The 10,619-nt window shown below is 58.0% G+C and overlaps 1 protein-coding gene across 1 annotated transcript; it reads left to right on the top strand.

Moving 5' to 3' along the window:
- Positions 1–2,284: 2,284 nt before the first annotated feature.
- On the top strand, positions 2,285–10,089 carry CDK18 (cyclin dependent kinase 18). The gene is made up of 15 exons (XM_065893157.1): positions 2,285–2,402; positions 2,600–2,676; positions 3,239–3,364; positions 4,197–4,253; positions 5,098–5,212; positions 5,400–5,494; positions 5,721–5,783; positions 6,258–6,381; positions 6,510–6,630; positions 7,616–7,713; positions 7,956–8,061; positions 8,191–8,233; positions 8,885–8,975; positions 9,302–9,379; positions 10,055–10,089. The coding sequence occupies exons 1-15, from the start codon at positions 2,288–2,290 to the stop codon at positions 10,087–10,089; spliced, it is 1,344 nt and encodes a 447-aa protein (XP_065749229.1). The 5' UTR covers positions 2,285–2,287.
- Positions 10,090–10,619: the final 530 nt, after the last annotated feature.

The following is a 10,619-nucleotide window of genomic DNA, read 5'->3' as shown; positions in this document are numbered from 1 at the left end:
ACCTGGAAACCTGGGCAGATTACCATCCCTTACCTAGACCTCAGATGCTTCCCAGCCATGGCTCTAGTGTTCAGATGATTGGGCGTGGGTTTTTTTTTTCATTTGTGTGTTTGGTTTTGGCCACCCCCTGCCACTTGTGGGATGGGGGATGATTTCTAAAAATGCATTTTCCCAGGCACCATCCTCAGAGCCTCAGTTCCAGAATCTGAGAGCGAAGCCCAGGAATCTGAATGTTTCCCAGTACTCCCTGCTGATGCTCACGTTCAGCCAGCTTGTAAACAGTTCATCTGTACAACGGGGACATCTCCACTCTCCTGTCGTGTGGGAAATATGAGTCAGCAGGCAGGGCGTGTCCAGGTCCTCTTGTCACTGGAGCCTACACGCTGCCACCATCATGAAGCCCCCCTTATGCCCCCCCATCCCCGGCTGGCTGCACACAAGAGTGAGGTGGGTGGCAGCCTCTGGGAGCTTCCTGTCCATGAGAATCCTGCAGACGACAGGCCCGGACATCGCAGAGCCAGGACGAGTGGCTGAGGTTGGCTGGCAGGAATGAGCTTGGAGATGGAGAAGTAAGAAAGTTCCAGGCTGGTGGGCTTTGCAAGGAAGCTGGAAGAAGAAGACCTTTCAGCTACCTTCTCATCAAAGGAGGCCTCACAGCCCCCAGGTTCCTTGAGAAGAGGGACCAGGCTTTACTCACCACTAACCCCAGTGCCTAGTGTAATGCTTGGCACTTCATTTCTTGAGCCGAACGGAGTGAGACTTCACGGCCCACTGACAGAGACAGGCTCGGCTGGCAGTGCAGACCCAACGCCTGTACTCTGAGAGGGGCCAGCCTGAGGAAGGAGTGCCTGGCCATACCCAGTCTCTGGGCTCGGAGGAGCTGGAGGGCCACAACTTAGCTGCATTTGGGGGTAGCCAGGGAAAGGACCCTTTCCAGGCTGGCTGAGTACAGAAGGATGTGATCCTTAAGCAAAGTAAACATGCTACTGACCCATAATCCCTTAAACCAGGATTCAGGAGGGGCCTGGTCGCCTTGGCAACTGGTTACTGGCCAGTGACAGTGCTGATAGCATCCTCTGGAAATGGGCTATGCTTGGTGCATGGGTAAAAGCTGGGAGAGGGTGCAGGGTGGGCCCCCTCCCATCACAGGGCTAGCCCTGATGGCTTCACGGCAGGCGTGGGTGGGGGCCCTTGTGAGGCCTCTTGATCCCAGCCCCACTGTAGCTGAGGGAGAAGGAGGCAGAGTAGAAATGAGGGGGTGGCCACACTGGGAGCTTATGAAACCACGGAGGGGAGGGGAGGGGAGGGGGGGAAAGGGAAGGGAAAGGGTGACAGCCCCACTCTGAGTTTTCAGGGCGGAACAGGGAAGGGAGGGTCTAGGGGGAGAAGCAGTTGCACAAATCTCATTGGAAGGCCAGCCGTGTCCCCTCACTCGGGGCAAGAGGAGCCGCAGGGAGGGAACCCCTTCTCGGTGGGGAGGGCCCACCCCTCTCTGCAGTAGACACCCTGCCTGCTGGGGTTCTGGTGTGGGAGGGGCCAGCAGTGTTCAGCCCCTCCTCCCTGGGGGCCCTGTCTGTTTCCGGTAAATTTCTGTCTTTCCCTTGAGACATTCAACTGCTCCCGACCTCCCATATTTCAGCAGGAGGGATGGGGCTGGGCCAGCTCAGATGCACACATCCTCTCCCTTGTCCCTTTCCTCCCTCTTCCTGTCTCCTGGGGACCCAGGACAAGCCAGAGAGGGACTCCCAGGTGTCAATATTAGGATGAAATGGGGTTGGGACCAGACTGCGTTACAAGGGTGTAGGCTAAGTTATGTTCAGCTTATGGGCATCCATCAGTAAGGCTTGCTGCCTGTTGACATATTCAGCCTCTTCCGTGCAAGCTGGTAAAGAGCTGCTGGCCCTAGGGCCACCCGGTCCTGGTGTCTTCCCTGCCACCCCTGGCCTCCTTCCAGAACTCTCTAGACCTCCGGCAGCTGGAAGGTTACCATGTGGCCCTGGGGAGGCCTTCAGGATCCTATTGGCACATCCAGCTGCTGTTATGAGCAGTACTTTGCTGTGCTTCTTAATATCCCCTGTGAATATCTCCCCCAGGGACAGGGAGTCCTGGGGGAATGAGATTCCCAAGGAGGAAGAGGGTTAGGAAGCTGCAACCCTGGCCCCTGAGTGCAGGGCGACAGAGCTTGATGGGAAGCTGGTGTCGACCGGACCCATTGCCGTGTTCTCACCGGCTGTCCTCACTTCTGTCCCAGGACCCTGCGGCCTGCTGCCTGCTGATCGTGAGCAAAATGAAGAACTTCAAGCGCCGCTTCTCCCTGTCCGTGCCCCGCACCGAGACCATCGAGGAGTCCTTGGTCGAGTTCACAGAGCAGTTCAACCAGCTCCACAGCCGGCACAATGAGGGTGAGGGGTCTGGGGCCCCTCCCCCGCCCCTCCCCACCCTCCCTGACGCACCGGGGAAGGGCAGAGTGAAGTCTCCTCCCCACCCCCATGCCGGGGCAGAGGCAGGGAGGGTGGCTGATGTCTCTCCCTCTCAGGCCTGCAGCTCCGTCCTCTGGGCAGAGACCCCCAGCCAGAGTCCAGCACCTTCTCCCCCGCAGACAGAGGGGAGGACCCCGGGCAGCTGTCCCCTGGCACGCAGTACCGGCGGCAGAACCAGCGCCGCTTCTCCATGGAGGTGAGGGGCTCCAGGCTGTACGACACATCCACAGATGTATGCCCGGGAAGGTGGTTGCCTTGGAGCCAGACTTCATGGGTTCAAATCCCGGCTCTGCCACTGATTAGCTCTGTGACCCTGAGCAGGCTAGGCAACCTCTGTGTACCACAGTCTCCTTGTGTTAAAATGGTCATCGAGAAGATTAAATGAGAATATATGCACGCTCTGAACGTTCCTGGTACATAGCAAGGGCGAGACAATTTGACTATTGGTCTTATGACCCATATACATGTGCCCAAGTGTATGAAAAACATGCTTACAGAATCGCAGTGTCTGCAGGAATCTCATTCTACAGATGGTGACTCTGAGGTCCAGAGAGGGGAAGGCACCTCCTAAGGTCACACAGCAACCCCTGGATGTTCATATATGTCTCAGCACATCTTTGAAGCCTCACAGCCCATGGTTCAGTCCTGCTGGGGTTGTTCACAGGGAAAGCCAGGCCCAGGGCCAGAGGCGAGGGTCCCACAGCCCTGGCTACCCTGGAGCAAACACTGGTGCCCCTGTCTCATCCTGGCCACTGCAGGACATCAGTAAGAGGCTCTCTCTGCCCATGGACATCCGTCTGCCCCAGGAATTCCTCCAGAAGCTGCAGCTGGAGAGCCCAGACCTGCCCAAACCGCTCACCCGAATGTCCCGCCGTGCCTCCCTGGTGAGTCCCAAGAGGGTCAGAGGTCGCCTGGGTGGAACACCCTCTCCCCTGCAAGACGTCAGTCCTGGTTTTGCCTGTCGCGGCTGAGGCCTGCAGCAGTTTCCAGGGAGGTTTCTGGGCCTCTGGCGCCACCTTCTGGCCGAGAGGATTCCCACAGCTGGTCCTCTTGGTCAACCTCCATTCCCTAGTTGAGTCCCACCAGTGCTGGAGCTGAGCTCCAAGCCCCCTCTGGGTTCCAGAGTCTTCACTGGCATGAGGTCAATAAACCAGCTGGCCCGTGTTTCTAAGTCTTGGCTGCCTATCAGATTTCCCTGGGAGTATCTTACAAAACACAGATTCTGGTCCCCAGTCCAGATACCTACAGAATCAAACTCTCGGTCGTGGGGCCCAGGAATCCGTATTGTTAAGGGTTGGGTACTGCTGAGCTGGAGCAAGTGTGCTGATGAGAGAGGCTGTAGCGAGGTGGGTTCTGAACTGGACCCCCAAGGTACAGTGGAGTAAAAGGCACAGTTCCTGCCCTTGAGGGGCTTCTGAGCAGGATGGAGACAGACAGGTGATAAAGGCCTGTGGCGATCCCAGGACTACAACCCTGGGCTCTGCACCCACCACTGCCACGGGAGAAAGAAACTCGCACTTCCAAGGCCTCCCTCCTTTATCACAGGGACAGAGAGAAGTGGAGAGGGAGGATTTGGGGCTGCCCTCACCCTGCTAGCCTCAGACCCCCTGGGGGTCTCATTCCCTTTCCACCTGGAGGCTGGGGGTGAGAAGGTGCACTCTATGTGGGACTGCTGGGGCCTTCAAGCTCACAGGACCCTATGTCTCTCCCTCTCAGTCAGATATCGGCTTTGGGAAACTGGAAACATACGTGAAACTGGACAAACTGGGGGAGGTAAGAGGCTGGGTTGGGTTTTCTCCAGGCCGCCAGGCAGGATGGCTAGGAGGAGGAACAGGGTCTTCCCCAGCCTTCCCCAGTCTGCGGTCACACTACCCCTGTCCCACAGATCTTGCCATGCAGTCTGGCCCAGCCTTTGGCAGGTGTTAAGGTGGGCCCAGGTCCTGGAGGAGGGCATGAGGATGGGGTGGCTGATGGGCTCTGGGGCAGAATCCAGTCTTTTGTTTCCTGCTAATATTTCTTGTCTGGGATCAAATCCCAACTCCTCCGTTTACCAGCTCTGTGGCCTGGTGTGAGCTATGTGACCTCCCTCTGTGCCTCGGTTTCTTCCTCTTGTCAAATGGAGATCCTAATTGTTCTACCTCGTAGGGTGTTGTGAGGCCTGAGTAGGTCACTGTAAGCTTTTGTGCCGTGTAATTATTAGCTATTTCCGTAAACACGGTGCTGGGCTTTGTGTTCCAGGCGGGGTGGGGGGGGGGGCCGTGGTTTACAGAGAGGAGGATGTGGCCCTTTCCTTCCAGGAACCCAGAGGAGACCTACACATAAACATCAACAGAACATAAGGAAGGACAAAACTGGTGTTATAACAGAGGGACACCTTGCCTGCTGGGGGCTTACAGGAAAGACAGTTCCTTCTGACCGGGAAGGAGTTAGGGATAGCTTCACAGAGAAGTGGCCTTTGGAAGAAACGGAATTTCAGTGAAGGGGTCGGGGTGGGGGTGGGGTAGGGAAGGGCGGTCCTGCCAAAGTCACGGCCCAAGCAGAGGCACAAAGAGGAGGACGTTGGACAGAGGAGAGCGGGGCCTGAATGTGGCTGGGCTGCTGGGGTTCTTGTTCCCAGGGAACCTATGCCACAGTCTTCAAAGGGCGCAGCAAACTGACAGAGAACCTCGTGGCCCTGAAGGAGATCCGGCTGGAACATGAAGAAGGCGCGCCCTGCACTGCCATCCGAGAGGGTACGGCATCCTAGGGTCCTGTAGTCTTGCGGCTCCTGGGAGGAGGGGTTCCTGGCCTGAGCCCTGGTGGCAGCCTGGGGGCCAAGAGTCATTGCTGGAATGGGGACTCCTGAGGCTGGTCCCAGGAGGAGAGGGTATGAGGGGCATACGGGGCCTAAGGGACACAGGCAGGCCTGTCTCCCCATAGTGTCTTTACTGAGGAACCTGAAACATGCCAATATTGTGACCCTGCATGACCTCATCCACACGGAGCGCTCCCTCACGCTGGTGTTTGAGTACCTGGTGAGTTGGGGTAGGGGTGGGGTGGGGGAGAGAGGGGGGTGGCCCAGGCCTTGTTCTGGAATCAGGTTCTCAGATGCTCCCATTCAGGAATGGCCGAAGGGCCCAGGCTTAGGGGCAGCTCAGAGCCAGGGACCTGTCCCACTCCTCGGCTTGGGCCCTGCCCAGGGAAGGGCGCCTGGCCAGGCGTCAGGTCAGGGCGAGGGCTGAGCCAGGCCCTGTGTTCCAGGACAGTGACCTGAAGCAGTATCTGGACCACTGTGGAAACCTCATGAGCATTCACAACGTCAAGGTAAGACCCTCCGTGTCATGGGCCTCCCCGCTCTAACGCTGAGCATCAGGTTCCCTCTCTGTCAAACGGGAGCGTGAGTTACCTGCCAGGATGAAGAGAGGCTTCGGGGAAATTCAGAGGGATGAATGACGTCTTCTGTGTGCGTACGTCCCCACACAGGCAGGCTTCCTGGCCCAGTGTGGCGCCTCTCAGCTCCCCGGCTGGGGTACTCTCTCCTCCCCCGCCCTCCTGCCTCCTCTGTACACCTGGTGCCCTGCCCTCTGGATGGCATTTCCTGGGGTGGATGGGGCCCAGGATGTGGCTTCCACGCGGGCAGGAGAACCAGGTAGCTCTCCAAGTACCTCACCTCCACCCAGTCTTGTCCCCATCCCCGTCCCAGCCACGGGGAAGAGGCACAGGGTTCCTCCCTTCCCCCCTCCCCTCCATGGGACATGCTCCCACCTTGCACTGCTTCCTTTCTTTTCCTTCCCCCAGATTTTCATGTTCCAGCTGCTCCGGGGCCTTGCCTACTGCCACCGACGCAAGATCCTGCACCGGGACCTGAAACCCCAGAACCTGCTCATCAACGAGAGAGGGGAGCTGAAGCTGGCCGACTTCGGTGAGGGCCAGAGCCTACAGGGCTGGGGCGGGGTAGTGGAGGAATCTGACACAGTCTCCTCAGGAAGTGGGCACTGTCGGGGGGTGGGGTGGGGGCGGGGGGCGGTTCAGTGACGGGTCTGTCCCTAGGACTGGCCCGGGCCAAGTCAGTGCCCACGAAGACCTACTCCAATGAGGTGGTGACCCTGTGGTACAGGCCCCCCGACGTGCTGCTGGGGTCCACGGAGTACTCCACCCCCATCGATATGTGGTAAGCAAGCGCTGTGGGACTGGGCGGGAGGTTGGGGGCGTGGGGCAGGGGCTTCTGCACCTGTGACTCGCTTTTGCTGCCCCAAAGGCCTCTGCGAAGGACTGTCTAATGTCTTTTGAATAAAAGCCATGTGGCGTCCTGCTGAACTGGATGTTAAAGAATTGAGGGCTTCCCTGGTGGTCCAGTGGTTAAGACACTGTGCTTCCAGTGCAGGGGATGCGGGTTCGATCCCTGGTGGGCAAACTAAGACCCCACATGCTACATTGCGTGGCCAAAAAATAAAATAAAGAGAAGCAAGTTTAGGGGGAAAATAAATAAAAGATACATTTAAAAAAAAATAAAATTAAGTCAGAGCTACATTGGGGTTTCCCTGGCTCTAAATAGACTCTCCTAGGCTGTGCTTCTGAAATATTCGCCCAGGGGTACATAGGGGGTTACCAGAGGGCACAGGAGGGCGCCCACAGTAAATATGATGAATCTTACCCAAGCATCAGTTCTACTGAAAAATTTAGAAGGGATACTTTTTTTTCTTAAAATTAAAGCACATATGATTCAGTGTAGAAGGAAAAGATTGCCGAACTTTAAAGGTAAAACACAGTTTTCTGATGAATGGCTGCTGTGCCCTACACCAGGGGTTTCCTTGGAGAGTGGATTTGTGGACTTCTCTCTTCCAGAGGGGCACATGATGGGAAGTTTGAGACAACACTGCTTGAGGAGCTGCCTCATGGGTGCTGGCTATGCAGACCCAAATCCTACAGAGTGAAAGGGGAGAGATCAAAGCGTCCTAGAGCCCTGAGAAGCCCCCAGAGCGAGGCTGTAGTGGGTGGCTGTGCTGTGCTAGGAGCCTCTGCAGCTCTGGGCCACCCACCCCGGTGCCGTGACCCATTTGAGTCACCGTGGCAGGGCATCGTGGTGGAGCAGCGCTAGGAAGCGCGCGTGCAAGGAGGTCCAGCCTAACGCCGCCCCTGCCCATTGCTCCCTGCAGGGGCGTGGGCTGCATCCATTACGAGATGGCCACAGGGAGGCCCCTCTTCCCCGGCTCCACGGTCAAGGAGGAGCTGCACCTTATCTTCCGACTCCTCGGTCAGTGTCCTGCCGCTCCTCCCTCTCACCACTAGGGGGCGCCGGAACTCTGTCCAGCCCGGGCGCATATCCGGACTGGGAAGAGCAGCTCCCACCGGATCTTTACAGGGCGGGGTGTGTGGGGGGCGGGGGGGGGCCCGGTGGACTCAGTCATTCTATGACCCCACCTCCTACCTTGCGCCCCTCCAAGTCGCCCTCGGCCCTGGCCTCTCACCCCTCGCCACCCCTTCTCATCTCCCCAGGGACCCCCACGGAAGAGACGTGGCCTGGTGTGATGGCCCTGTCCGAGTTCCGAGCGTACAACTTCCCCCAGTACCTGCCCCAGCCTCTCATCAGTCATGCTCCCAGGTAGCCCTTCCTCCCCACTCCTCCTCTCTGCCTGTGGGCCTGGCTGTCCCTCCCGGAGGTGGCTGTGAGCCCCACCCGTCCCACCCCGCTCCCATAGACCAGACTTGTGCCAGCTCCTTCCTCCCGCAGGTTGGACACTGATGGCATCAACCTCCTGACCGGCCTCCTCCTGGTGAGTGTGCTCCCACGCCGACCAGGGCCAGGCAGTCAGAGAGCTGAAGCCCCAAGGTCCCAGCCCAGCCCTCCATCCCACCTGCGTGCTGGCGTTCCCCACGTGCCCTCCACCCACTGGGCCCGAGGGGAGTGCTGGCTTCCACAGACTTAAGAGTGGGTGCCCTCCCAACTCAAACCCCAGTTCAGACCCTAGCTGTGTAGCTGTGGGCAAGTTACAGAGCTCTTCTGTGCCTCAGTTTCCTCAACTGCAAAGTAGAATGAATCATTCACATTTTGTAAGATGGTCTTGAGGATAAATTGAGGTTATGGAATACACTTAGAATGGTACCTGTCTTGAATAAGTATACGATAAAGGGTAGTTGTTAGCATTACATGTTAATATTACTGTTAAAGTTGTGATCTTAGATGCTTCGGCATCTGTATTTCCATCCCAAGAGGAGGTCATTCTCTGAAAGCCCCCCTTCTGGTTTTCTCCTGGTGGCTGGAGATCTGAGACCCTGAGTTCTGAGACTGCCTTTGCTTGAGCGGGCAGCTGACCCAGGGGCTTCTCAGGTTAGACTCTGGCCCTTCCCTTCTTGGTCATATAACTTAGCATGGGAATAGCATTGCCCAGAGGGGTCCCTGCTGTCCCCCACCCTCTGCTTTTCAGTACGAATCCAAGAGTCGCGTGTCAGCAGAGGCGGCCCTGAGGCACCCCTACTTCCGGTCTCTGGGGGAGCGTGTGCACCAGCTCGAAGACAGTGAGTGTGTAGGGGAGGTTGGGGGAAGGGGGCAGGGCCACCCCAGAACCAGAGAAAGGGAGCAGCTGGTGTGAGTGGAGGAGCCGGAACGAAGAGGCCAGAGGCCCTGGGTCTAGCTGAGCAGCCTGGCTGCCCCTCCTTGGGTTTTCGTTTGCAACGAGGGGAGGAAACCCTGTGGATCCAAGGTGCTGCCCGAAAGGCCCAGTTAGGTGCTCCTGGGCCAGTCCTAACTAAGGGGGTGCTCGATGGGTGTGGGGGCCTCAGGCTGCAGGAGCAGGGCCAGCTCCACTCAGCTCTCTCCTGGCCTTTTCCCTCTCTCACCCCAGCTGCTTCCATCTTCTCCCTGAAGGAGATCCAGCTCCAGAAGGACCCAGGCTACCGGGGCCTGGCCTTTCAGCAGCCAGGTAGGGGCTCATGCCTCCCCCACCTCCTCCTCTTGTTAGAGGAGGCCAGGGCAGGCGGCTCCACCCTCTTGAGGAGCAGAGATAGGGCAGCCCCTCCTGCCGTGGGAATCAGCGTGGCCTCCCTGACATTGGCCTGTCTTCCGGGGGCCCGTGGGGAGCAGGGAAGGGACTGGTTTCCCTATCTCCTTGCCAGGCTTCCTCCTCCTGCGTTTCCCTCCTCAACCCCCACCCTAGACAGAACGCTGCCTCTGACAGTAGCCCTGAGGAAGGTGCACGCTTTTCCTGATTCATTCTCTCTGCAAATTCTGAGCTCTCTGGCCTCCATCCTGGGAGAACTATACTTTGTTTCTAGACTAGCTGATGGCCTCAGACATGATAAGTGCTTTCTATGCAGTATCTCATTTAATCCTAAAATACCCCTTGAAATTGGTACTATTAGTTCATGCTCCCCATTTCACAGGCAATGAGACTGAGGCCCTGGGAGGCTAAGGTGCAATTTCACATAGCTAGTAAGTAGCAGAGATGGGATTTGAACCCAGGGCTGACCAGCTCCCAAGCACGTGCTCTCGCTGGCTCTATCAGAGTAGCTCTGGAGGACGCCCGTCCCTCCTGATCTCAGGTGACCTTCGGCCCAGCTTCTCCCTGCCGTCCCACATCTTTCCTTCCATTCTCCAGGGCGAGGGAAGGGCCGGCGGCAGAGCATCTTCTGAGCTGTGCCCACCCTGCTGTGGCCCAAGGGACGAGAGGTCACACTGAGCACAACTGCGGCAGGATGGGGCCCGTGTGGCCTCGGAGGACTGAGGAGTGAGGGCTAACGGCCGGTCCAGAAGACCTCTCGGCAGCCCTGCTGGCCACGGCTGTTTCCTCTCCCTTCTTCCCACATGCCTCCCCAGTGGCCTTGGCCTGGACACCAACCCCTCCATCACCTTCCCTGGGGCTGGGCATGAGCTGCTTCCCTGGGAGGAGGTGAGGGGACAGGGAGCGATCTCAGACACTTTCCCACCCTAAAGTGCTCAGACACCAGCATGGAACCCACATGGACAGAAGAATCTAGAGGCCGGGCAGAGCGCTATGCCTTGAACATGGGCACCACCATGCCTCCCCACCCGGGGTACCTGCCTGCCTCACCAGTTTGGTCGAGTCCCTTTCAGGCCCCTTGGAGCCCACACGTCTTTCCCGTTTTTCCCCCGCTGAGAGCAGGAAGCAACATGGCACCTTGTCTGGGACTCTGGAATCCTGG

Source organism: Phocoena phocoena, chromosome 1, assembly GCF_963924675.1.
Source record: "Phocoena phocoena chromosome 1, mPhoPho1.1, whole genome shotgun sequence".
Taxonomy (NCBI): domain Eukaryota; kingdom Metazoa; phylum Chordata; class Mammalia; order Artiodactyla; family Phocoenidae; genus Phocoena; species Phocoena phocoena.
Note: the sequence above shows the minus strand (reverse complement) of the source record. Positions and strands in the feature narration are given on the sequence as shown.

Coding starts and splice junctions, on each gene's coding strand:
- CDK18 (XM_065893157.1), top strand. CDS start 2,288: ATGAAGAACTTCAAGCGCCGCTTCTCCCTGTCCGTGCCCCGCACCGAG. Junction 3,365..4,196: donor TGTCCCGCCGTGCCTCCCTG/GTGAGTCCCAAG, acceptor TCTCCCTCTCAG/TCAGATATCGGCTTTGGGAA. Junction 4,254..5,097: donor AACTGGACAAACTGGGGGAG/GTAAGAGGCTGG, acceptor TCTTGTTCCCAG/GGAACCTATGCCACAGTCTT.